Source organism: Panthera onca, chromosome E2 (assembly GCF_046562875.1).
Source record: "Panthera onca isolate mPanOnc1 chromosome E2, mPanOnc1 haplotype 2, whole genome shotgun sequence".
Lineage (NCBI taxonomy): Eukaryota > Metazoa > Chordata > Mammalia > Carnivora > Felidae > Panthera > Panthera onca.
The window spans coordinates 25,870-51,849 of record NC_138353.1 but is presented as its reverse complement, the minus strand read 5'-3'; the positions used below and the strand labels follow the sequence as shown (position 1 = coordinate 51,849).

Below are 25,980 nucleotides of genomic sequence, written 5' to 3'. Positions count from 1 at the left end.
CTCTGACGCGTTGGGGACTACGTTTCCTAGAGAACCTGGCCGACAGAGGCGGCCTCCTACGCCTTTCAACTCCGGCAGCGGGCCGTTGCCATAGACCTGCAGGAGCAACCGACACCCGTGTCCCTCACCTCTTGGCCTGCTTGCGTGCGTTGTCGAGTAGAGTTGGGGGGTGTCGGGGGGATACAAGGCGCCGGAAGCAGTCAGTAGAGGGCCCGGAAGCTCCCGGTTCTTGTCCCCAGGGTGGTTGGTCATTGTTCAAGCGCGGTGGGACTGGTCCGTGTGGCTGCTTGGGGCGGTGAGTCCTGGCGCAATCCGGCCAGGAGTGTCGGAAAGGCCTGAGGTAGGGTGCGCAGCCGGTGGAGGACAGCAGGGGAGGTGGTGCAGAGAAGCACCACCCGTTTCCCTGGGAGCCCAGCTAGTCCTCCGGGAGAGGTGGCTCAGGGGCCCCTTGGCCCTAGAGTCTTGTGTGAGCGGGTCCTGGCCCGGAAGTGGTTCCGGGCTGAGGTCAGCTCTCGCCACCCTTCGCGGTTCCATCAGCCGGTTGGCGCTGTTATCCTACACGAGCCAATTTTCTGGGCTTCCCTCCTTCCTTTTTAGATTCACACCCAACCTACACCCTCAAAACTTCTCACTTCTTCTGGGGAGTCTCTGGATTTCCTCAGTCCAGACCTGAGTTCCTTTTTGCTCCCACTACTTGTGCGTTCATCCGTGAGAGTGATGGGGAGGGGTGCTCCCCGCACATGGCGATTAAAATCCAGACCCTTATACTGCCAAACTCTCTGTAGGATCGCCCTGGCCACATGGCTCTTGCCTGTGCTGATCCTGCTGGCCAGAATGTTCTCTAGCCACCGCCTCTGGGCACCTGGTGGTTAGGTGGGTGTGCCGGGGGTGGGGGGGGGGGGGTGGGTGGGGCGGGGTGGTGGTGGTGGTGGTGGATGGAGGTTCCCCAGTTTGGGAACCTTGACCAACCCATATAACAACATGTGCTGGCACTGAAATTATGTGTTAAAGTTGCAATGGTAACAAATGGTCGTTGCCAAAAAAATTGAGACGGTGTGTAGAGATTTATGAAAAAAAGTGGACTCCTCCTCCAGTTACTTTCCCCAGATTTGCTTGCTGGGAGTTTGTTTTTCAGGACCCGTTTCTGAACATTTATTATAACAGTAGCTTCTGCATACATGCACACACACATACACCTCAGAATTTTGTTGCTTTAAAATATGTCAACATTAGTGGGATCACATTGTGTGAGGACCGCCACAGATTAGTTTCTTGTTGAACATTGTAGAGTGGACATCTCTACTTGACATTTGTTGATCTTGGCTAATTGGTATGAGCTGAGCCTCTTGGGCTCTGTAGGAGTCTGCCATGGGGGAAAGGAAGGCCTTCCAGCGTAGGTGTCAGCTGTTGCTATCCCTGCACCTGACCCATGCTGGCTGCCCTGCAATTGTTTTTAGTTTCCATCTTTCTCTTCCAGTCTGTCCTCTATGATGAAGTTTTGGGGTGATGGCGGTGGGGGGGGGGAGGGTTCGTGGGGTCAGAGCCAATGACCAAGAAAGGATTCTTGAAGATATCTGGTGCAAAAAGATGATTTTATTAAAGCATGGGGACAGGACCTGTGGGCAGGAAGAGGTACACTGAGGTTTTTACAGGTAACTCATTATATACCCTCAGGTTGGGAGGGGGTCAGGGATAGAGTATGTCTTTAAGGAATTTTGGAAACAAGGTTTCCAGGACATTGAGGGGCTAGCTGTTGCTAGGGAAACACCATTTATCACCGTTTAATAAAGCCTCAGTGATGAGACTCTTTAGATGCATATCGGGGAACCATAAGCTTGGAGTATGATTGCCAGCATATATCTTGAAGCAGTTGAAATAAAGGAAGTTGACTTACAGGATCCTTGAGGTTGGGATAATGTGAAGCCAAGGTTCTCTTTTGCTCCCAGCAAAGTGTCATCCTTGAGGTAGCTGAACTCCTAGAGGGAGGTCACTCTGCCGGTCTCAAGGACCTGTCAATGGGCTATAGGCAGTAAGGGAATTTAATTTTTCATTTGCCTTGGTTTCCCACATCACCATGGCAAGCACTTAAGCCCCTTTCCTTTGTTCTTGGGTAGCCAGGAGTGTCCGAGGAATATTACACATATTCCACCTGGGGGCAGGGGGCAGTATGCCAGCCTGTATTTTGCCCTTAGCTTGCCCTATGCGTCCCCATCACCCTACATCACTCTTCCTAGTGTCTGGAAGATTGTATCCTTCACTTGCTCTGACCCTCCCTGGGCACAGACCCTCTGCTAGTTCCCACCAGCACTTCTGTTTGGCTGTTGGTGGAGTTCTCTCAGTTCACTGAGATATGGCATATCCATGCCCTCTATCTCCAGGAACAACTCTCGTACCTTTACCTAGCCTGATATGAGCTACTGTAAACTCCCCCTGCAGGGGTGGGTTCACTCTCCTCTTGACCAGATTCCCAGTGCCAGGTGTTCTCTTGAAGGCACAGATGGGGAAGTTCAGGCTGGAGATATCCCCTACCAGGTTGCCAGCTAGCCAGACTTAGGGACAGTTTCTGCAAGAGGAAGTGACCTCGAGGGTATGGGTGGCTGGAAGGGCGTGCATGGTCTGTGGCCCTGATTGGGTGGGCATTTGTCCCAGGAAGACAGTGTGTGGCCTGAGTGAGTGCAGGTGACACCAGCTTCCCAAGGTCTTGCCATGGCAGTAGGCCCAGCACCCCTCAGTCAAAAGAGCTTGTGGTCATCAAGAGGGAGGATGATGAGGCCACCTCATGGGATCCTGAACCTCTCTCTAACACTCAGCCCTCCACTCTGCTGTCCAGGCTTTGTAGGGACCCCTGACAGTGCTTCTGCAGCTTCTGCTATGAAGAGGCAGCAGGGCCCTGAGAGGCCCTGGCCAGGCTATGAGATCTTTGCTGCTGGTGAATGAGGCCTGAGTCACACTCCAAGGAGCAAATGATGGAGCTGTTAGTGCTGGAGCAGTTCTTGGGTGTGTTGCCACCTGACACCCAGGTTTGGGTGGAGTCCCAGTGCCCTGAGAGTGCTGAGGAGGCTGTGGTGCTGGTGGAGAGCCTTGCTCAGATGATGCAGGAAACTGGTGAGCCACAGGGGCCCAGGGGCCTGCTTGGGAGGCCCAGGGGCTGGGGGAGTGCAGAAGGGGACACAACCTACCACCCTGACCCAGTGTTCTTATCACTGGGAAGAAGACTCAAAAGCTGCAACATGTTTGGAGCATTTTGTAGCCTGTGAGCCTCCCAGAGATATGAGCTTGACATTGGCATGACATTTCACCCTCTCAGGGTGCACCAGGCCTCCTTTCTCTTCCTTCTTTCCTTACTCAAAATGTCACTGGATGCATGCCATGTTCCAGGCATCTAAGTCAATCAAGGAAGGAAACAAGCAAGGTTTCTGCCCTATTGGAACTTGGTCTGTTTAGAGAGTTGGATAGTGAGACCACCAGTCATAATTAGGGTATCCTGTTTTCTCTGGAGGGAGTGGGGCACGAGGAGGTGAACAGAGATTGGCCTCGCCAGGGATGGCTTTGCAGTTCATGCCATGTGACATCTTCACTTTGGGCAACATGTGTCTGTATGCCTGTGGGGAGGGGATAATCATGAAACCGGCTGGAGAGATGGTTGGATAGGATGCCATCATTCATCCTGGCATTTGTTCACTCATTTGCTCACAGATACCTGTGCAGTGTCTTTTGTCTTCTTGGTCCTCCATATCAAGAGGTAGAAAACCTAGTGATGAAAAACAAAAACAGGTTTACTAAGTTATAATTTGCATACAAAAAAAGTATACAGTCCCTGGGTTTGGTATATTTGCAAGATTATATAACCATTACCATTGCCTCATACCGTAATTTAAACATCTCAGAGAAACTGTGCCCATGAGGAGTCACTCCCCATTTTACTCCTAATGCCTTGGCAAACACTAATATTTGTGTCTCTATGGATTTGCTTATTCTGGACATTTCATTAAAGGGAATCATATGATATGTAGCTTTTTATGACTTGCCTCATTCATTGAGTGTAATGTTTTCAGTGTACATTTATGTTGTGGCATGTAATTATCTCATTTTTATGGTTAAATAATATCTACTATGAGTATATCACATTTTGTTTATTCATTTATCTATTAATGGACATTTGGGATGTTTGTGCCTTTTGGCTATTATGTATAATGATGCTGTGAATGTATGTGTATGTGTTTTTATGTGGACAAATGTTTTCATTGCTCTTGGTTATATACCTGGGGGTGGAATGACTGGTGAGGCTGTTTGACCTTTTGAGGAATGCTAACATACCACTCGTTTTAACAGAGAGGATTTTAATGCAAATAATTTAACAGGTATTGAAGGAAGAGAAAAGTATAGAAAAAAGGTGTCATGGCTGTAGGGACTGCAGGGAATAGTACCCTCCTACAGATGTAGGCACAAAGGGAAGAGATTGGAATTGAGACAACTAGAAACTGAAAAGAGGGCCAGTGCTGGGTGGTGCTGGCCTCTTTGAAGGGGACATGATGAAGCTAGTTCTGTACATGCTGGAAAGGCTGCAAACTGGATTTACTTACTGTTAAGGAAAACCTTGATAATGCAGGTTTTCACCTAGGCATGAATGTGAGGTGCAGGCGAGACATTTTGGATGAATGTGTCTGTAGTTTTTGTGGGGTGTTTGCTTGTGGTACTGTGCTCTTTTCTAAGCCTGTTGCTGGTGTTTTGAGGCGGGCTGTCTCCTGACTGTTTGCCTCCTCGTTAGAGGTCTCTTAGTTCCAGTTCCAAGCTTCTCACTGAATAGATGCTTAGGTGATACACACTATAAAAAGAGATTTTGCAGGGCACCTGGCTGGCTCAGTCAGAAGAGCATGTGACTCTTGATCTTGGGGTCATGAGTTTGAGCCCCACACTGGGTGTAGAGATTACTAAAAAAAAACTTAAAAAGAAGAAAGATTTTGCATTATAACATTGTGGATGTTGGAATAGCAGCCTACTAGTAGGTCACTAAATGGACTCAGGCCTGGTACTCATGTGGATCTTGTGGGATGTGCATGGTTACATCCATTCATCCTTGAAATAACACAGTTTCAAGTTTGCCATAGTTCACATTTACATGAAGACTCCTGCCTTTGCTCCATGCCCTTACCTGGTCTCGGCCTATTGCTGGCCCCTCCAATGCCCCCACGTGAGAGAGGGTAGAGGGGCTGGCCCTTGCTTTCTCTGGGTGGCCTTGGAGATGATTGTTGTGATGCTGTCAGGGATTCCAGAAGCCAAATGTCTCAAACTATTTCCTTGGCTGTCAATGTCAAGGTATGTGATTGGGTCCCCAAGACCACTTTTAGTCTTAATGATATGCTGGAAGGAGTCTCAGAATTCAACAAGGCTGTTATACTCGTGATTATAGTTTATTATAGCGAAAAGATACATATTAAACTCAGCAATGGAAAAAGGTGCATAGTCTGGGAGATAGTGGGCATAAGTTTCCACATGACCTTTCCCAGGGTAGTCATGTGGACAATGCTTAATTCTCACAGCAATGATATGTGACAGTGTAGCAGCCAGGGATGCTTACCCGAGTTGTGGCATCCAGGGTTTTTATTGAGGGTCAGTTACATAGGTATGGAGTATACTAACCATAGTTACTCAGTCTCAACTCCTCCCAGAGGTCAGGTTGGTACAATGTGGACCAGGGTCACCACTGTAAGTCACATTGTTAGCATGAACTATCTGGTTTGGCCTAAGTCCTTAGGTAAACAGAGATACCTTTAAGAGGCAGAATATTCCAAGGGCTTAAGAGGTTACCTTTCAGGAGCAGGTCAAGGGCCAAACTTTTGGAATGTGCAAGGTTTGGACAACCCAGGCCTGCTGAGTCAACCCTTTCCTGAACATCTGGCTGCAGCCAAAGGAAGGCTCTCATGACTGTTTCCTTGGTGTTTCAGTGATTTGGGTTTCAGGGGCCTTGGATGTACTCTTAAGGTATGTATGTGTATGTGGACCAAAGGAGGAGGTGCATGTTGGCCAGGGCAGGGTGTTCTGTGTGATTTGGATGGCAGTCCTTGTTCTCATTCAGCTCAGAGTCCCGGGCCAGCATCTGGGTACATGTTAACTGCCTGGGTGCCTGACCTCTGTGTCCTTAGGGTGGGGCTGAGGGCACTAACACTTTCCTCTCCCCTCAGTGCTGGCCCAGTCTCATCCCGAGGACCAGTGGTCTGGAGACCTGGCAGAGTCAGCCAAACTCTTCACAGATGGAGCTCAGGTGAGCTGTGAAGCTGTGAGTCTTTCAAAGTCAAAGATGCCACATCTTGCTGACCACTCCCCACCCCCACAACCTTCCCTTACCCCAGACCATGGAGGGTCACTTCAGCAGCTGTGCTCAGCCTCCCCCCACCTCCCCTCACCCCCAGGCTTGGCCCTGGAGCCTGCCCTGCAGCCTCCTTCAGCTTCTGGTTGTGAGTGTGGAGTCTCCCCAGGCTTATACTGTCTGAATAGTGGAGTAGGTGCTTGTCTTGAAGTCTCAGGTCCCCAGTGCCCAAACCCAAAGACACAGGAGTAAGTCTGGGACCAGATGAGGTTGCCTGGTCTCTGCTGCTTTTGGGTATGGCTAAACATTGCCATCAGGAAAGCCCGAATCTAGGTTTTTATTGTTGGCACCAGTTCATAATTTATTTTTTATTTATTTTATTTTATTTTTTTATTTTTTAAAATTTACATCCAAATGAGTTAGCATATAGTGCAACAATGATTTCAGGAGTGGATTCCTTAGTGCCCCTTACCCATTTAGCCCATCCTCCCTCCCAGAATCCCTCCTGTAACCCTCAGTTTGTTCTCCATATTTATGAATCTCTTCTGTTTTGTCCCCCTCCCTGTTTTTATATTATTTTGTTTCCCTGCCCTTATGTTCATCTGTTTTGCCTCTTAAAGTCCTCATATGAGTGAAGTCATGTGATTTTTGTCTTTCTCTGACTAATTTCACTTAGCATAATACCCTCCAGTTCCATCCACGTAGTTGCAAATGGCAAGATTTCATTCTTTTTGATTGCTGAGTAATACTTCATTGTGTGTGTATATATATATATATATATATATATATATATATACACACATATATATACATATATACACACATATATACATATATATACATATATAATACATATATATACATATATATACATATATACATATGTGCACATATATACATATATAATATATATACATATATATATATATATACATGTACACCACATCTTCTTTATCCATTCATCCATCGATGGACATTTGGACTCTTTCCATACTTTGGCTATTATTGATAGTGCTGCTATAAACATGGGGGTGCATGTGTCCCTTCGAAACAGCACACCTGTATCCCGTGGATAAATGCCTAGTAGTGCAATTGCTGGGTCGTAGGGTAGTTCTATTTTTAGTTTTTTGAGGAACTTCCATACTGTTTTCCAGAGTGGCCGCACCAGCTTGCATTCCCACATAATTTATTTATTTATTTTTATTTTTTTATTAAAAAAATTTTTTTCAAAGCATTTTATTTATTTTTGAGACAGGGAGAGATAGAGCATGAACAGGGGAGGGTCAGAGAGAGAGGGAGACACAGAATCTGAAACAGGCTCCAGGCTCTGAGCTGTCAGCACAGAGCCCGACGCAGGACTTGAACTCACAGACTGCGAGATCATGACCTGAGCCGAAGTCGGCCGCTTAACCGACTGAGCCACCCAGGTGCCCCACATAATTTATTTTTTATTAAAAATTTTTTGTTTGAATATTTTATTTTCAAGTTATCTCTACCCCCCACATGGGGCTCGAACTCACTACCCTGAGATCAAGAGTTGCATGCTCCTCCCACTGAGCCAGCCATGTGCCCCACCAGTTTCCGGTTTAAAACAGCATTCGGTAGGTCCAGAGGACATATCTTTGGGCAGGACTGACTGCATCGCCCTGTAATGGGGGTTGAGATTCTTCTCCTGTGTCTGGGGTGCCTTGGCTGTGCCTCCTAGGTTGGCTTTGATCTTGGCTTTGCTTCTCTTGGGTCCCCACCCTAGCAGGCTTCTCCTCTCCATTTCTCTGTCCACCACTTGTCTTTGCCTGACTTCCCCAAAGTGAGTTTTCTCTTATTAATTTAGTCATAGTTTTTGTTGCAAAGAGATAGAAGGCAATACGCTGATTGTTACCAGTTTATCCTCCCATTATGTTTTAAATCTAACAATGTAACATATATGCATTATAAAGTAATTCAAATCTTAACAAAATATATAAAGGTCAAGCCTCACACCTGATCTGCCTCTTTGGAGATGGCCACTGTTAACCTTTGTGTGTCCTTCCTCCCTTGTTTAAAAAATTTTTTTTTTAACGTTTATTTATTTTTGAGACAGAGAGAGACACAGCATGAACGGGGGAGGGGCAGAGAGAGAGGGAGACACAGAATCTGAAACAGGCTCCAGGCTCTGAGCCATCAGCCCAGAGCCCGATGCGGGGCTCGAACTCACGGACTGCGAGATCGTGACCTGAGCCGAAGTCGGACGCTTAACCGACTGAGCCACCCAGGCACCCCAATTCCTCCCTTGTTTTAAATACACATATGCAGCATACACACACACGTGTGTGTGTGTGTGTGTGTGTGTGTGTGTGTGTGTGTGTGTGTGTGTGTGTAGGTATATAGACACTTCTAAAGAAAGCCCCATTAATGCTCTGCACCTGCTTTTTCACTCCATCTCCCGTTGGGGACCCTTCCAGTGTCAGAAGCAGCTTGACCCTTCCCTTTTAGTGGCTTTTTAGGAGTCATTTATCTTGTCCACCCCAGGACACACACACCTGTCCTAGCTGCCACTCCTCTTTGCCTCCTCTGCCCTTATGGCTTTTCAGCACATGGATGTCCGTGGATCCCCTGCTTTGGTGCTGAGCACTGTGGAGGGCTGTTTCACCTTCAGTCCTCATGGTAGCCCTGCATGGTTGTCTCTTTTGGGCAGGAAAGGAAGCTGAGGTGTTTTGTGACAAATAGCTGGCCTTCCATTCCTTGGTCGGGCTTGCCTTGAAGTGGAGGGACCTTTTGGTCCTTGGGCATTGTACAGTCTCCCAAGGGATGGCTCTGCCCCATGAGATAGGGACCAAAGCTTGCTTCTGTGTCACAGGGTACTTGTGTGTTTGTGGTCCTAGCAGTAACCCAGGGGCTTCTCCAGGAGGAGAGAGGGTGTTGCTCACAGACATGGACTGAGCCCACATGGGAAGGAGAGCAGATCAGCCAAGGAGCATGCCCAGGGTCTCCTGCCAGGTGAGTGGGCCACACCCTGGCCCTCCCCACCCCTGACTGTCATTCCTGGAGCTTCCTGAGAGACTGCAAAACCTGAGAACTCCTACAGTTGCCCTGTCCACATGTACCCAAGCTGGGCTCAAGAGACTTTCTGTGAGTCACTGACATGCTGGTTGCTCTTGGGCATAGCCAGGATGCTTCACTGTGAAACTCCAGTCACAAGTCAGTAGTGCAAAGCTCAACTGTGAGAGATGCTGTTCCTGAAAGAAACTGGTCGGCCTTGTTGTGGAAGGCTACTAGGGAAATGAGTTTCCCTACTGCCTCTAGGCCCCTTGCCTGATTCCACAGTAGCCTGTCTGGGTCATTTTACCATGCCCATGTATAGTTGACCCTTAAATAGAATGGGCTTGAACTGCCTGAGTCCACTTATACGTGGGTTTTATTTTATAAATAGAGTATACTTCAGTAAATGTATTTTCTTTGTGTTTTTTTTTTTTGAATTTTTTTTTTAACGTTTATTTATTTTTGAGACAGAGAGAGACAGAGCATGAACGGGGGAGGGTCAGAGAGAGGGAGACACAGAATCTGAAACAGGCTCTGGGCTCTGAGCTGTCAGCACAGGGGCCCGATGCGGGGCTCGAACTCACAGACCGCGAGATCGTGACCTGAGCCGAAGTCGGTGCTCAACTGACTGAGCCACCCAGGCGCCCCTGTGTTTTTAATAACATTTTTTTCTAGCTTTATTGTAAGAATACAGTGTCTAATACATATACAAAATACGTGTTAATTGACTGCTTATGCTGTTGGTAAAACTTCCAGTCAACAGTAGTTAATTAGTGATCACGTTTTTGGGGAGTCAGAAGTTATAAGTGGATTTTCAACTGCTTGGAGGGGGGTTGGTGCCCCAACCCTTGGTTGTTGTTCAAAGATTAGCTATTCCCTCTAGCAAAGCAAAACAACAACAGAACAAAAACCATGCATTTTGATATCCTTAATTACGTTGTTCACGGTCTCTGCAAGCTCAGAGCCATGAAATGTGTTTATTCTAGCAGGACAGCTTTTTGTTTTCCTCCTTGGATGCCTGGAAGCTCAGAGTTCAGTTTTATGTACAGTTGTTGTAAATTTTTGTACCCTGCTACAATGTGCTGAGTGCCCCCCACCACTCCCCCATTACTTTCTGATTTCTGTGTTTGGTCTGACATCAGTGTGTTATGTATTGTATCACACTGGATCCTTCAGGAGGTGGGTTGAAGTGGGTGATTTGGAACAGTGTGCCCATTGGGAGGCATTGTTGTAAAGTGGTAATGGGTTTTCAGAAGCTTGCTCCATTACTGAGGGTAAGTTAATTTAGTCTATGGGACCAGAGTTCATCCATTGCTCTGTGGCCAAATGAAAGAGATTTATCAATGGTCTTTAGCAGGTTTTATCCAAACTTGTCTGCACTTTCCACGAGTAAAATTTTCTTCCCATTTTACAGAGGGTCAGGGCCAGGGTGGCAGTGGCACTGAAATCAGCAGTCACAGGGTGGGAACACACTTATTCTTTAGCTGTGTCTGGAGAGAGTGATGCAGACAGAGCCTCCTCTACCATTTCTGGGCTGAAGATCTCTTTGAAGAGACCACCCAGCACAAGCCAGTGCTCATGCACCAAGTGGGACCACAAGGCTATCAACCTGCAGGATAAGCTTGAGGTGTTGTGGCTCTTTGAAGCCAGAGAGAAGCTCAGCAGAATCAGGAATGTGCTGGGGCTCTCCACCTCCACCATGGCTACCATTCGTGACAACAAGGAGAAGATCCGAGCCAGTTCCCAGGTGGCCACACTGCAGGCGGCCACCAAATTGACGCACAGCTGCAGCCTGCTGATGGAGAATATGGAGTGGAAGCTAAGCATGTGGATCAATGACCAGAATGAGCTCAATGTGCCCATCAACATCATGCTTCATCCAGGAGAAGGCTTGCAGCCTGTTCGAGGACCTCAAGTGGGAGCAGGGCGTGGGTGCCCAATTGGAGACCTTCGGGGCAGTTGTGGGTGGTTCGCGTGTTTTAAGGCATGCCAAAGCCTGCATGCCTTGGGGTGGGTGGTGAGGCTGGGGGCTGCGAGGCCATGGGCACAACTGCTGCATCTGTGTGCAGATACCCTGCCCTGCTTCAGAGAGTGATCCAGGAGGGTGGCTACACACCATGGTAGGTGTTCAACGTGGATGAGACTGGGCTTTTCTGGAAGCGACTGCCTGACAGGACGTTCCTTTCCCTGGAGGAGAAATCAGCCCCTGGGTGCAAAGCTGCCTGAGATATCCTGACGCTGCTACTCAGTGGCAGTGCGGCTGGCGATCTCATTGAAGTTGCTGCTGGTGTATCCCTCAGAGAACTCTCACACCCTCAAGGGCTTCTCCAAGCCCAACCTGCCTGTGGTGTGGTGTTCACACAAGAAGGCCTGGGTGACCATGAGCATCTTCCAGGAGTGGTGTGTGCACTTCTTCTGCCCAGTTGTGGAGAGGTTCTGTGCCCATCACTGCTTGTCTTGGACAGTGTCCCTGGCCACCCTGGGAACCTGGACAACCTCTCCGACCATGTGTGTGTGGAGTACTTGCCCAAGAACACGACGGTCCTCATCCAGCCCAAGAACCAGGGCATTGTTGCCACCTTCAAGGCCTGCTGCTTATGGAGGGTCTTCTGCCTGTTGGCGTTGAGGGTGGGAGGCAGGGACCAGCAGTCTGTGGTCTTTGACTTCTGGCGAGTATACAGCATCCTTGATGCTGTCTACAACATCTCTGACTTCTGGGAGGAGGTCCCACCAGCGACGCTGAGTAGGGGGTGGAGAAAGCTGTGGCCTCAGTGCGTCAAGCGGGAGGCCAGAAGGCTGCATGTGGAAACTCTGCTACAGATCCGGCAGGACGTCCTGGCACTGACACATGTTGCAGGTTTCAGAGAGGTGGCAGAGGCAGATGTGGTTGAGTTGCTTTAGAGCCCTGGGGCAGACCTGTCCAACGAGGAACTGATTAGCAATTGGATGCTAATTGTCACCCTGTCCTGTTCTCTGAAATGATGCTGTGCCCCATCTGATTGGTTGGGGAGAGAGAGGAGAGACTGGTGGGTGAGCTAGAGAGGTAGAATACTCACCAGATCTCCAAGCCCCCAGCAAGGGGCATCCTCATGGCTGCAGGTGTCCCTTGGCCAGAACTGGATGCTAATTCTTCCTTTCTTCTTGTCTCCTCCCCTGGTCTCTCTGCCTTGCACTCCTCTCTTTACCGGTTTCCATTTGATACCTGCCATGCCCTTTTGACTTTCTTCTCCCTGTGGACACGGCTCATTCCAGACAGTGGTGGCATTTGGAGAAAAGGCCGTGGATCCCACAAGGGAATGCTGGGGGCCACCCATTGCTCTGCAGACGGTGACCTTTGGGGATGTGACCTGTTTGGGTAAGGATGCAGATTTTGGGGAGTGGGTTGGCCTTATTGCTGGACATACAGGCCCTCAGGTGAGTGGTCTGTCTCCAGCTATGGGTTCCTGCTGCAGAAGGTCTTTACTCAAGACTACCTTCTTTCCACAGGAGTAGGGAGATGGAGGGCTGCTCTAGAGGACTGGTTATTGTTTAAATTTGGCCTGAAGGTTTTGCTGTCAAGCCTAGATGCCCACACATCTACCATCTGCCTTCTGTACACACCTGTGCACACCTGGCGGGCATATGTCCAGACTCCAGCTCATATTACATACATGAAATGAGTACTACCTGCTGGCTGGACCTATCACACCTGAGCAGGAAATTCTTCTATCCCAAAACTTGGGCCATCTTGGACACCCAGAGCTCTGGCTTCTCCTGGGAGTGGCTACTGTGGGTGTATCTTGAGATCCCAGGGTTGCCGGTCAGCTACTCCCATTTGGGTGTCTGCACCACTCAATGTAGAATCAGAGTCAGATGAACAACAACAACAACAATAACAACAACAACAACAACAACAACAACAACAACAACAACAACAAAAATCAGAGTCAGATGAAAGATTGATTTTAAACACCATTTTTGGATATGTTAATCAGATAAGGGAAGAGTCACTTGCTGTTAGTTTGCCATGGGGTGTGGGGCATGTGGCCCATTTCCATTTAGGAGTCCAAGCCTGCTGGTCAGTGAGTGCCCAACTGCCCCGGCAGGGAGACCTGGCTTAGCGTTTTTGGTAAACTGTGCCTGCATTACTTTCCACCTGGTATTGCTCCCCACTGTTATCACAGCTCCCAACTGCATCCAGGGAGGATCTTGGGTGTGATGCCAAACAGTTTTATCATTGTTTTGACCTTTTGCTGTCTAAAAAGAGAGAAGACAATTCCATGTATTTCACAAGTGACAAGTACAGTGAGATCATTGAACAAGTGAAACATACCAAACTACAAAAGAGGAAGTCTACCCTCTTGCTCCACTGCCTGAAGTGATTTGTTATCTGTATTGGGAACAAGGAAATGCCAGTTATCCCCCTGTCAGAGGCAACATGAGCTTTTGCTACTGTATTAAAAACAAGAACATGTATGCACATGTATTGCTACTGTATTAAAAACAAGAACATGTAGCACATGAGGCCCATGTTAGCATTGGGCACGGAGGGAAGCCTAGGATGCTGGCAGAGCTAAAGAGATATAAGAATGTGACACGGGAAGCCATACTCCTATACTTGAAGCTATATGCAAATCCTGTCAGCAGGAGTTGCATCCTCTGAAGAAAGGTATGTTGAAGACTGATGTTTGTGGAGACCAGGAGCCAGTGCCAGGTGGACCTTATTGACATGCAGTCGCAGGCCAACGGACAATTCAAATTCATCATGGTCTACCAGGGACACACAACCAAATTTGTCCAGTTGAGGCCTCTGACCAGCAGTAGTGGTGCGGACGTGGCCAGATGTCTGCCAGACATCTTCTGCATCTATGGGGCCCCTGCTGTTCTCCAGTCTGGGAATGGAAGATACTTTGCAAATGAGGTGAATGGTGTATTTAAAGGCACACGGAGTGGCTTAACAATCATGACCAGAAAGCACTATCTGAGCCAGAGCCCAGGCAGCCTAGAGAAGGGCCACCAACACATGGAGAGCATGCTTGTGCCTGGTTCACACAGAGGGGACCAGCACTTGGATCCTGGGGCTGCACTTTGTCCAAGTGATGAAGAACAGAATGTTTTTTGTTGTTTTGTTTTATTTTTCATTTTTAAAGATTTTATTTTAAGTAATGTGTATACCCAATGTGTGGCTCGAACCCACAACCCTGAGATCAAGAGTCGCATGTTCCACTGACTAAGCCATCAGGTGGCCCAAAGAACAGATTGTTTAACTGGAGCATCTGGGGCTCACCTTATGAGGTGATGTTTGTTTGTGACATCAAAGTAGATCTATCAGTGTCCTCACTGTCCAGTGGAGCACTCGGCAGGCTGGAGACAGAAGAGGATCTGGAGGAGCTGCTGCAGAGTGTAAGAATAGATACTCAGAGGTCTGAGAATGAACACGGTGGCCTCACTGTCTCCTTGCTGGAGGTGCCAAGAGTGGTGTATGCCCTCTGGGCTGTGGGGAAGCCCATGTACGTGAATCCTGCATGACACATGTGTACGTGTCTGTGGCAAAGACTCTGGGTTTTGAGAATGTGGAGACTCAGGCGTCCAGGAGAGCCTTGTTGCTTCCCTCAAGACTCCCATTTAAGAAAGTGAAGTTGGACTCTGTCAAAGCACTTTCTGGTCCTGGTATTGGCGACACTGGCAGAATTTCCATCCTGGATTTAGACAGGGAAGGCTGAGCTCAGAAACATCCTGTGTGTGATCCTTTCCATCAAAGATGGGCAGTTTTATTGATTAGGCAACAAACTAGGAACGATTGGGCAGTTTTTCATGAGGAGACAGTTCACGATGTTTTCAGAGGCTTCGGTTTCCATCAAGGAGGTCTCACCTGAGGAATGGTCCCTGAGGGAACTCTCAAGGGTCCTGTCTGTCACTGGCAGGCAGGGACACAGGCAGTGTGTATGTAAAAGTCAAGTGTGGGATCAACAAATGTCCCTGCAGAGCCTCCCAGTTTCCTCTGTTCCTCCAAGTGTCATCTCAGTTTCTGCTGTAATTAATGACCAGATGCTGATGAAGTTCTCTGCAGCCCTCCTCTCTGTGAATCAGAAACTTCTGACATGAGGAACCTGGAACCTGAGCCTCTGCCTCACTTTGTTTGCATTGTTGTACTGATCACCAAATGGGCTTTATCTGTGGTCAGGGGTTGGTTGACTTCAGCGTAAATGTGTTCAATAAAGAACTGTTTTTATTTGACTGTGTATATTAGGTTCTGTCTAGAGTTTGCTTCATCAGGACATATCTGTGGGTTAGAGCTAGTAGGGACAGGAGGAGAGTGGCCATAGCCAGTATCTGGGAGGAGATACATGGGTAATAGGACCAGGCAAGGGATGAATATGGTGTTGGGACAGGGAGGAGAGGCTCAACTCCTAGCTTCAGTGAGGAGGATCCTGTCCCTGGAATGTGGCATCCAGCTAGAGATGGAGCATGGCTTTCCCGGGAGGAGACTCATGGCTAGAGGTACAATGAATAGGGCAGGTGGCTCATGGAAAGGGTGAGCAGATCTTGGCTCCAGGGATCCCTGGACTTGGCTTTTGCTATGAGCTCCCACTCCCCCAGTCTCCTTTCTTCTTTCCTTCAGATATCCAGCCAGAAGAGAGAACTCTGTGGAACTTGTGAGCCTATAGGAAGGTAGTGTGGGCCTCAGAGGAGGGCCTGAAGATAGAGGAAGTTCCCATAAAGTCCATCAAAGTGAGGATCTCCATCTTCAGCCAGATCTGGAGGCAAGTGAGTAGGTGCCTGCCCAACCCTTCTTTCAGGTGCTCATGTTGGGCTCTTGGACCATGCCATGAATCAGCAGGCATCCTTGCCTAGAGGAATGCAGGGAAACATCAATGTTTTAGGGAGTGCAGGTATTCTGGAGGCATGGAAAGGCATCTACCACAGAAGGCTTCCTGCAAGAGGGTGAGTGAGGCAGTGAGTTGAAAATGGGTACAGGAGAAGACGTGAAGAGAGAAATTTCCCACATTCATTGCATTAGAAAAACTTCCTTCTGGTACCAACTATGTTCTTGAATAAAGAATGTTTTCTGATGAGGGACTTTCCCACATTTATTAGGATCTTTTTGAGCATGAATTATGTCATGTTTCAAAAGGAGAATGGTTCCCTGGCTAAAGGCTTTTCCATGTTTACTGCATATACATGGTTTCTTTCCATTTTGAGTTCTGCAGTGTCCAAAAAAAAAAAAAAAAAGGGGGGGGTGGGTGGGTGGGGGCTGAGCAGGCACTTCATTTGTTGCCACATTTACTGTATTCCCAAAATTTCTTCCCTGAGCTGGCTGGGCATCCCATGTCAGAAATCTCTTTCCTGTAGGTATGGTAGTCTTATCTACACAGGAGTGACTCTGTATGCTGGTAGCCTTTCTGTCTGTCACTAATATCCAAGAGGTATTTGTCACTTGACCCAGATCTCTGTCCTTGTTTGCCTTCTGCACCGCCCCCCCCCGCCCCCCCTCACCCTGACACTCTCAGGCCTCATTCACCTAGATATCTGGGAGATAGTTCTTGCTGAGTAAGGATGAGTTCTTACCCTAAGTGTCCTCTTTGTGAAGCCTCCAATCTGGGAGATACAAACCATTAAAAAGTCTCTTGAGTACTGTGCTGGGAATTAATATGGCAATCATGAGATTGGGGTAATAAATCAGAACTTAATGCCTGCTGATGTTCATTATTATGTTATTAAAATCCACACTTAGAATAGTTTATATTAGTTAAATGCTTTCTATGGGCTAGACACATTTTCTAGCACATAATGTGTAATTAATTCACACCACTACCTTCAGAGGTAGGTCACACCATTATCTCCCTCCTATAGATGATGATATTGATGTAATTGCCAAAGGTTATATCACTGATAAAGTACAAACAAAAGCAGACTGGATGCACAGATGTTGCTTTAAAGTACTTCATTTCACAGAGAAAACCCAGAAATAACCCAAATGTCCAATGGTTGTAACATTATATTTCATAGAAATGTTGAAAATAATGTGGCCTAATTAGATGCCCACTTTTATGTTAGGTTAAAGTAACAGACTACAGACCACAGGGACGCTTGGGTGGCTCAGTTGGTAAAGCATCCGACTTTGGCTCATGATCTCGTGGTCTGTGGATTCATGCCCCGCATTGGGCTCTGTGCTGACAGCTCAGAGCCTGGAGCCTGCTTTGGATTCTGTGTCTCCCTCTCTCCCTGCCCCTCCCCTGCTCATGCTCGCTCTCTCTCTCTCTCTCTCTCTCTCAAATAAATATTAAAAAAATTAAAGTGGCAGACCACAAATTACTTATATGTACAATTTTGTTTTTATTTTTGTTTAAAGTTTATTATTTAGAGAGAGAGTGAGAGCAGGGGGAGGGGCAGAGAAGGATGGAGAGAGAGAATCCCAAGCAGGTACCACACTGTCAGACCAGAGCCTGAAGCAGGGCTCGATGTCACGAACTGTGAAATCATGACCGAAGCTGAAATCAAGAGTTGGATGCTTAACCGACTGAGCCACCCCGATGCTCCTGTAGGTACACTTTTAAAAGTCCTTTATAAAAATGACAATAGCTCAACTTCTGGGGAAGATGGTGGAGTAGGAGGATTCTAAGCTCACCTCATCCCATGGATGCAACAGCTAACACCCACATCAGTGTAAATAACCCAGAAAATGACCCAAATACTGGCAGAACAGGCTCTCCACAGCTAAGTGTAGAGAAGAGGCCACACTGAAGAGGGTAAGAGGGGTGGAGATGTGGTTGGGAGCCAAACTGACCTGTGAGACTGTCTGCAGGAGGAAGAGACACTGTGGGCAGGCACAGAGAAGGGAGAGAAACTGACCCTCACAATAGTCACCCTAGGCTTGGGAACCCACACAGGAGAGTTGAATTCCCATAACGTTTGGCTTTGAAAACCAGAGGGTCCTAATTTCGTGAGTTCTTACAATCAGTTGGGCTTAACATCTGGGACTTTAAAAAACAGTGGTTTTGGCTCTAGGAAAGGTGGAGGGTGAGAGGAAACTGAGTACTTGCCCTTAAAGAGAGAGCACAACAAACAGTTCCACTGAGATACAGCATAGAAACAGCAGTTTGAAAAATGCCTAGTTTATTAGGGAGGGAGGTTTGCTTACCAATCACAGAGATATGCTGGAGGGGCCGAGATCTTTGGGAGACTTCAACAACAAAAGAACTGTCAAGCACCATTTCCTTCCCCTGCCCCCCAGCCTAGATACATGGACACCTGAGGGAACCAGCAGAGCATGAACCCTCTCCACCTAGCTTGTCACCAGTGTGCCCTATCCCCTATGCTCTTCTGTGGATCCACCCCCTCTATCTCAGCCTAGGCAGTTTTCTCGGATAGCTGCAGGTCCCCTCCCGCAGCAGCACTGTGCGGACTTTGCTGGCACTGTGCACCCCACCTCCATGCAGACCTGTCCCCTCCAGCCTGATGGCAGGAATTTTCAAAAGTGTCTCCAGAAGACAGGCATAGACCTTGCTAACACTGTGCACCCCACCCCCATGTTCTACTGTGGACCTGCCCTCATCAGGAGTCCATTCAAAGCAGTGCCACAAGCCTGGCAGTGTGCAAATGGCCCCGACAGGACCCACCACCACTCCAAAGTGACTTCTGAACTGGGGAGAGGGGAAGATAACCACACAGACTAGTCAGATTGCAGCCCCAGCAGTGGGCTGGGGGCAGACATCTGACCTGACAGTAGGCAATGTCCCCTTCTCAGGGAACAGGACAGATAGCATGCCCTGCAGTTTTGTGCTACTGCAGCTCTAGCAAGTGCCTGGTCTGACTCAAGTCTAGCCTAAGGTAGCTCCAGACTGGCTCACTAACAACATAGAGACCAAACCCTGCCCACAACAGGCAAAGGGAGCCCTTGCAGATGACCAGACTGAAGGAAAAAGTGGCTCAGCCACAACAGTAGGACACATGCAACACATAGATACCCCTGAAGCACCAGGTTCTGGTGAACAGGGATAATTGCACTGCAGAGCCCCACAGGACCTCTTCTTCATAAGGCCAATACTTTTAAGAGCAGGGCACATGCCTAACTTTCCTAACCCATAGAAACAGACACAGAGAGTTAGTAAAAATGAGGAGACAGAGGAATATGTCTCAAATAAAAGAACAGGACAAAATCCCAGCAGAAGAGCTAGGTGAAATGGAGATAAGTAATATGCCCAATAGAGAAATTAAAGTAATGCTCATAAAGATGGACGCCTGGGTGGCTCAGTTGGTTGAATGGCCGACTTTGGCTCAGGTCATGATCTTGCAGTTCGTGGGTTTGAGCCCTGCATCGGGCTCTGTGGTGATAGCTCAGAGCCAGGAGCCTACTTCGGATTCTGTGTCTCCCTCTCTCTCACTGCCCCTCCCCTGCTCACGCTGTCTCTCTCTCTCTCTCTCTCAAAAATAAACATTAAAAAAAAAGTAATGGCCATGAAGATACTGGACTGGAGAAGAGAGTAGAGGACCTCAATGAGACCCTCAACAAAGAGATAGAAAAAAAGAACCAATCAGAGATGAAGAGCTCAATAACTGAAATTAAAAATATACTAGAGGGAATAAATAGTAGACTAGAGGAAGCAGAAGAATGGATCAGCAACCTGGAGGGCAGAGTAGTGGAAAGTAATCAAGCTGAACAGGAGAGAGAAAAAAGAATAATGAAGAATGAAAATGGATTAAGGGAACTCAGTGACACCATCAAGCATCATGACATTCACATTATAGGGATCCCAGAAGAAGAGATAAAAGAGGGCAGAAAATATATTTGAAGAAATAATAGCTGAAAACTTCCTGAATCTGGGGAAGGAAACAGAAATCCAGATCCAAGACATACAGAGGGCCTCCAACAAAATCAACCCAAGGAGGTCCACATCAAGACACATAGTATTAAAATGGCAAAAAATGATAAAGAGAGAATTCTAAAGGCAGCAAGAGAAAAGAAAACAGTTATCTGCAAGGGAAATCAATAAGGCTATCAGCTGATTTTTCAGCAGAAACTTTGCAGGCCAGAAGGAAGTGGCATGATGTATTCAAGATGCTGAAGAATCCCCGTCCCCCCCCCCCCCCCACTACCCTGCAACCAAGAGTACTCTATCCAGCAAGGTTATCAGTTAAGTGTCTGACTTCTCGCCATTCCCGAGTTCAAGGCTTATGTTGGGCTCTGTGCTGACAGTTCAGAGCCTGGAGCCTGCTTCAGATTCTGTGTCTTCCTTTCTCTCTGCCTCTCCTCTGCTCATTCTCTCTCAAATATGAATAAATTTGAAAATTAAAAAAAATGTAATCAATATGCCAAAGTGGCACATTTGGGGTGACCTACCCTTGGCCCCTACACCATCCTGTGACACTCCCACATCCTAAATAACTTTATTTTAGAGGATTATGATTTACTCTTTTGGATGTAAAAATGCTTGGGTTTTGACAAATGCATAGTGGCAGGTATAAATCACTCAAATACCATGGAATACTTCAAACCCCTACCACTTGATCCTTTTATCATCTCTAGTTTTGCCTTTTCCAGAATCCCCTATGAATGGGATCACATAGTATGTAGCCTTTTCAGACAGGAGTCCTTCACTTAGAAGGATACAGGTAAGGTTCATCCATGTCTTTGTATGGGGTGATGGTTCATTTGCTTTTATTGCTGAATAGACTAACAGGAGAAAAACAAACAGAAGTTAACTTGCATATGTCCTGTATATGGCAGATACCCAGGAAAACGGAGTAACTCCCCGATGTGGCCCAGTCCTCACCCTAAATGCTATCTTCAGCTAAAGACCAAAAGATTTTGGGTGGTGGGAAGGCAAGTTTAGTGTTGTTGTCAGGCAAGCATAGTAAATGAGGGTATGGTTGTTATGAGGATTTAAGTGTGTGTCTTCTCTTTTGGTAAGAGTTTCTTGAGATTTAGTCGTTCTTCTGTTCTAAAAGGGCGACACCCTTATTGTAGCAGGATTCTCACAGGGAGTCATGACACTGAGGCTTTTCTTTCCAGGAAGCACTTTATTCCTGCTGGCACCGTTCAGTTGGGTTTGTACCGGAAGAACTGAGCCCCGAACACCACGTGGCCCCCCTGTACACCACCCACCTGCATGCATCCACCCCCATGCATACATCCACCTGGCCCCCTGCATGTACCCACCTGCACCCTGCATGCACCCACCTGCCCCTCTACACACACCCACCTGCCCCCTGCCCCACTGCACGCACTCATCTGCCTTCACTCCACCTGCATGTACCCACTCACCCACCTGCCCCCCTGAGCACATCCACCCCTCTTTCTGTACATCTGCACACAGATATTTGCCCCCCTGCCCCCCTGCACAGTTGTGTGCCCAGTACCACCCAGCATACACCCACCTGCCCCACTGCCTCCCTTCACACATTCACCAGCCCCTGTGCCTGCACCAACCTGCCAACATACATGCACCCACCTGACCCCCAGCCCTTCTCCATGCACCCGTGTGCCCCCTGCATGTATCCATTCACCCCGATGCCCCCTTCCTGTACCCATCTTCCCCCCTGCACCCACTCACCCACCTTCACTCCCCCTGCATGCACCCACCTGCCCTCTTACATGCACCCAACCACTTTCACCTCCCTGTGCACACCCACATGGTCCCCACATGCACCCACCTACCTCTCTCATGCACAGCCCTACCTCACTGCCCCTCTCTCCACACCCACATGTCCCTGCATGCACCTCTGCCTCCCTGAACCCACCCATCTGTTGCCCCACATGCTCCCTCCCACTCCCTGCATGCACCCACCTGCCCCTGCCTCCTTGAACACATCCACTGGCCCCCCTGCACGTACTCACTTTTCCCCTTCACGCACACACCTGCCCCCCTGCACGCACCCATCCATCTTCAGTTCCCCTGCATGCAGCCAGGGGCCTCTGTCTTACATTTTCCTAACATAAGCCAGGATTCATTTTCAGCTCCTGGGATATAGTCTCTGAGATGTTGGTCTCTTGTCTTCCTGGTGTCATCACTGAAATGAATTACTTTCTTGTGTCATTTCCACTCACATCTCTGCCTTTGGATTCTGTCGGCATCAAGTGCCCCCACCCGGTCTGTTGGTGACCCTGGATTGGAGACCTTACACCCCCTTACCCCTGTCACAGGACACTGCAAATTGCAAGGAAGAGATGAGGCCGAGCCCTCCTGGGGAGACCCGGTGCACTGGCAGGGAAGGACCCCGGGGCACCACCTCCCAGGAAGGAAGAACGGGTGTCTAGGCCTACAGCAGGTGCAGCTGAGCCACTGACACCCTGAGAGGCTGCACGACAAGACTGGAGCCAGGGAAGCTCTAATCCAACTTGGAACATGAAGAGGAGAATTTCCCTCAGGATCTTTCTGGATTCAGATCCTACATTGCTGGAGGTTTACCTCAGAAGAAAGCCCAAGAATGGAACTTCTGATTTGTTGTCCTGTAATGCCCTCCCTGGAGGGAAGGTCTGCATGAGTGACAAGATGGTTCTTCCACGCGGCTGTGGGCAGCTGTGGGACCTCCAAACAGGTGCTGCTCTGCCCTCAGCAGTGTCTCTGCTCTGCTCCTGTCCTCCCTTTTCCTGGTGTCTGTGAAACAAGCAGAGAAATGGAAGAGCCGGTGAAACTTGGAAGAAGCCGTGTCCCTTTACATTCTTGGGACCGTCAGACCTGATGCTCACGGGATTGCTACTGTGAGTGCGGACAGAGGAAACACCTATGGACACTAAAAGGCTGTTGGCATGAATCATTACAAACGGTCACAGAATCTGCAGTTTCAGGGCCTGGATCAGGTTAGGGTTAGCCCTCCTGAGACACACCAACATGTCTAATGGCCCCTCTGCCCATAAAGGTTCATGGTGGCTGGGAAGTCATCGCTTCCACCCGATGGATGGTGACAGTACCTCTTGAACCCACCTGCTCAGAGCAGCACAGGTGGCAGGGACCCGTTTCCAGCCTGGCCTCCCTACCCCACACAACACCTGCTCTCCAGCATCTTCCCTGTTTCTGAGCCTCTCATCTCTTTCTGTCTGCCTTCCATCCCCTGTCCCTAACTTCCTGCCAAGTATTCCTATAAGCCAGCAGTTCAGCTCGGGGGTGGGGGTGGGGGAAGTGGGTGGCCAGGAGAGCCTCACCACACTCAATGAATTTCAGGACATTCTGGCTATTTCCTCCCAGGCCAAAAGACTGCCCAGCTCCCTGGAAGCATCCTGGCTCTTTACTGACAATGAGGCAATGAGGGCACTGTTGAAATCATCATTATTTTAAAATAACAAGTATTGATGAGGATGTGAAGAAGAAGGAACCCTCCTGGTGGGAATGCAAACTGGTGTAGCCACTGTGGAGAACAGCATGAAGAGTCCTCAAAAAGTTAAAAATAGAACCATCTGATGGTCCATAAATCCCCTCCTGGGGATTTACCCGAAGGAAAGGAAATCGCTGTCTGGAAGAGATCTCCTCACCCCCACATTCATGGCAGCATTGTTCACAATGGCCCATCATGGAAACAGGTTAAGTGTCCATCCAGTGAGTGATGCATATATGAATGAATATTGCTCAGCTGTAAAAAAGAACAGGCAGATCTGGAGGACGTTATGCTGAGTGAAATAAGCCAGACACACAAGGAAAAGGCTGCGTGGTCTCACTTACACGTGGAATCTGAAACAGGCAGAAGTTGAGTCTTACATGTGTGGAGCCCCAGGCACCCCACTCAGGCCTGCCGGGGCCCAGGGAAATCAGCAGGGACCCACTTACCAAGCACAGAATCGTGCAAAACAATACATGCTGTAGCTTCCATCTGGGCATTTCTGTGTTTTGGATGCAGTGGTAGGTGACCCCAGCAAAGTCTAGTTCCGTGGTTCAACCTCAGCTGCCCTTGGCAGCATACATCCCTGTGGCTCTCTCACCAGCCTTGCCCTCCCCAGAGAAGCTTCTAGATGTTGGGAGGGTGTCCTGAGGATGGAGGGCCGGGCAATGGATCTGCTCCCTTTGCTCCAACAGGGCCCTGGACCCCCAACAGCCCGAGATGATTCTCTTTGCAGTGGCCCCAGCAGCCCTCTGAGATGCAACGCAACATCCCTGGTCAGCAGGGGCAGCCACCATACTCCTCAGTGATCCAGCCCAGGGCCCATCAGTGCTTGTGGCCAAGCCTTGGGCTGCAGAGGCTGGAATGTGGCCTCTGAACAGCCTGCTGTGCACAGGTCAGGCCCTGTCTCTGTTTCTCTCTCTCAGTCTCTGTCTCTGTCTCTATCCCCCATGTGGTCTCTCTGCTGGGTACCCTCACAGTCCAGCTTGTCACATGGACACTACGTGAGCAGGTGTCCCAAGAGAAGCAGGTACAGCTGCACGGCCCCTTCAGTGGGAGCCTCAGGAGTCCCATGGGCCACAGAGCCCACCTGGGGAACTGTGGGAGCCCAGGGAGAGGTCGACTGTCCAAAGCCCAACCCCCGACCACCCCAGGACATAGCTGCCTGGCCAGATCCCCTCCTGCCTGCAGGTGGCCTCCACAATCCTCAGGGTCGGTGGGCAGTTTCCCACCTCTCTTCCATCTGGATGTGACACCCTCCAGGTCCCTTGTCTTCCATGAGTGTGCTGTTAGGTGGGTGGGGTGGTTCTAGATATGGCTTCTAATTCCAAGCAGGGTCTATGTTCAGATCTCCTAAATAAGTTCAAATCTCGATTCTGTTTGGATTAGAGAAGGAAGAACATGAAAATGTGAGCAATGAAGCCAACAATAACCCATCATTTAAATCCTGCTTCTCACACTTGTCTTGGAAACAAAAGTGATCCAAGGAATTCATGCCCAGTCTCCACCCAACAGAACCCTGCTGAGGCATCGATGGCCTTGCAGATCCTCTCCAGCAGGTAAGATGAGGCCAGGTGGATGCAGGCAGGGCCGGCTGCAAGGACAGCTTCTCCGGGAGCTCCCCAAAGTGGAGATCGGACCGCACATGGGACTTCCGGCTAATCTGGATCAGAACCCTGTGCCCATGTGTCTGGGGACTCATCTCCACCTATCTGCAGGGCCTCCCAGGCTGGTGTGGTTCCTCCACCAGAAATGTGAAATCTTCTGTCACCATATACCTTTGGGAAATGCCAGGAGCATCTCCTTGGGATTCAGCCCCAAAACGGATGGGCATGCACACTGGGCAGGACCCAGCAGCGGAAGCTGAGTGCCAATGTGAGTGTAAGTGGTCGGGCCACCTGGCAAGCATCTGGCAGCTTCCCCTGGAGGGAAGCACTCACCTGGCCTATTAACCGGGACAAATGAAAATACATGCCCCCCACCCCTGCTAAAGCCACCTGCCCCTGTTTGGACAATCACCTGTCTGGACAAGGAGGCCAGCACGTCCTGCATGTTGGTGGGGGGGGGGACTCAAGCCCCGGAGTGTCAAGGGCACAGCGCTGGCTGCCATCTGCCTCTGCCCACTGGGAATGCTCCGTGGAGGGGCCTCTAACCAGACTTGATAGACAGAACATATAGACTGCACACTTTTGTGTGGGACTCTTGACACTCAGAACCATGTCTCAGAGATTCATCTGTTTCCTGGCGTGAACCCTTCATTTTCTGTGGCTGAGTGGTGTTCTACCATGTGAACACTCCGGGATTCCTTTGTCCGCTTGGATGGTTCTTAATTTGAGGTTACAATAAAGCTGCTATGAGCATTC

The 25,980-nt window shown here is 48.8% G+C and overlaps 1 protein-coding gene across 2 annotated transcripts; it reads left to right on the top strand.

Moving 5' to 3' along the window:
- The first annotated feature begins 2,933 nt into the window (after positions 1-2,933).
- LOC144614582 (zinc finger and SCAN domain-containing protein 1-like) lies at positions 2,934-25,980 on the top strand. Of its 2 annotated transcripts, XM_078438609.2 has the most exons (8): positions 2,934-3,105; positions 6,183-6,262; positions 9,169-9,283; positions 10,740-14,707; positions 15,927-16,072; positions 24,313-24,512; positions 25,007-25,176; positions 25,336-25,980. In XM_078438609.2, exons 1-3 carry the CDS (start codon positions 2,934-2,936, stop codon positions 9,172-9,174), a joined length of 258 nt encoding a protein of 85 aa, XP_078294735.1. In that variant the 3' UTR covers positions 9,175-9,283; positions 10,740-14,707; positions 15,927-16,072; positions 24,313-24,512; positions 25,007-25,176; positions 25,336-25,980. The 2 variants fall into 2 exon arrangements, with proteins under 2 accessions (XP_078294735.1, XP_078294734.1); XM_078438608.2 differs by lacking the exons at positions 9,169-9,283; positions 10,740-14,707.

Bases quoted from the DNA above. Each gene is read 5' to 3' on its own strand.
- LOC144614582 (XM_078438608.2), top strand. From the start codon at position 2,934: ATGAGGCCTGAGTCACACTCCAAGGAGCAAATGATGGAGCTGTTAGTG. The intron at 3,106-6,182 runs GTGAGCCACAGG...CTCTCCCCTCAG, and splicing joins TCAGATGATGCAGGAAACTG to TGCTGGCCCAGTCTCATCCC. The intron at 6,263-15,926 runs GTGAGCTGTGAA...TCTTTCCTTCAG, and splicing joins TCTTCACAGATGGAGCTCAG to ATATCCAGCCAGAAGAGAGA.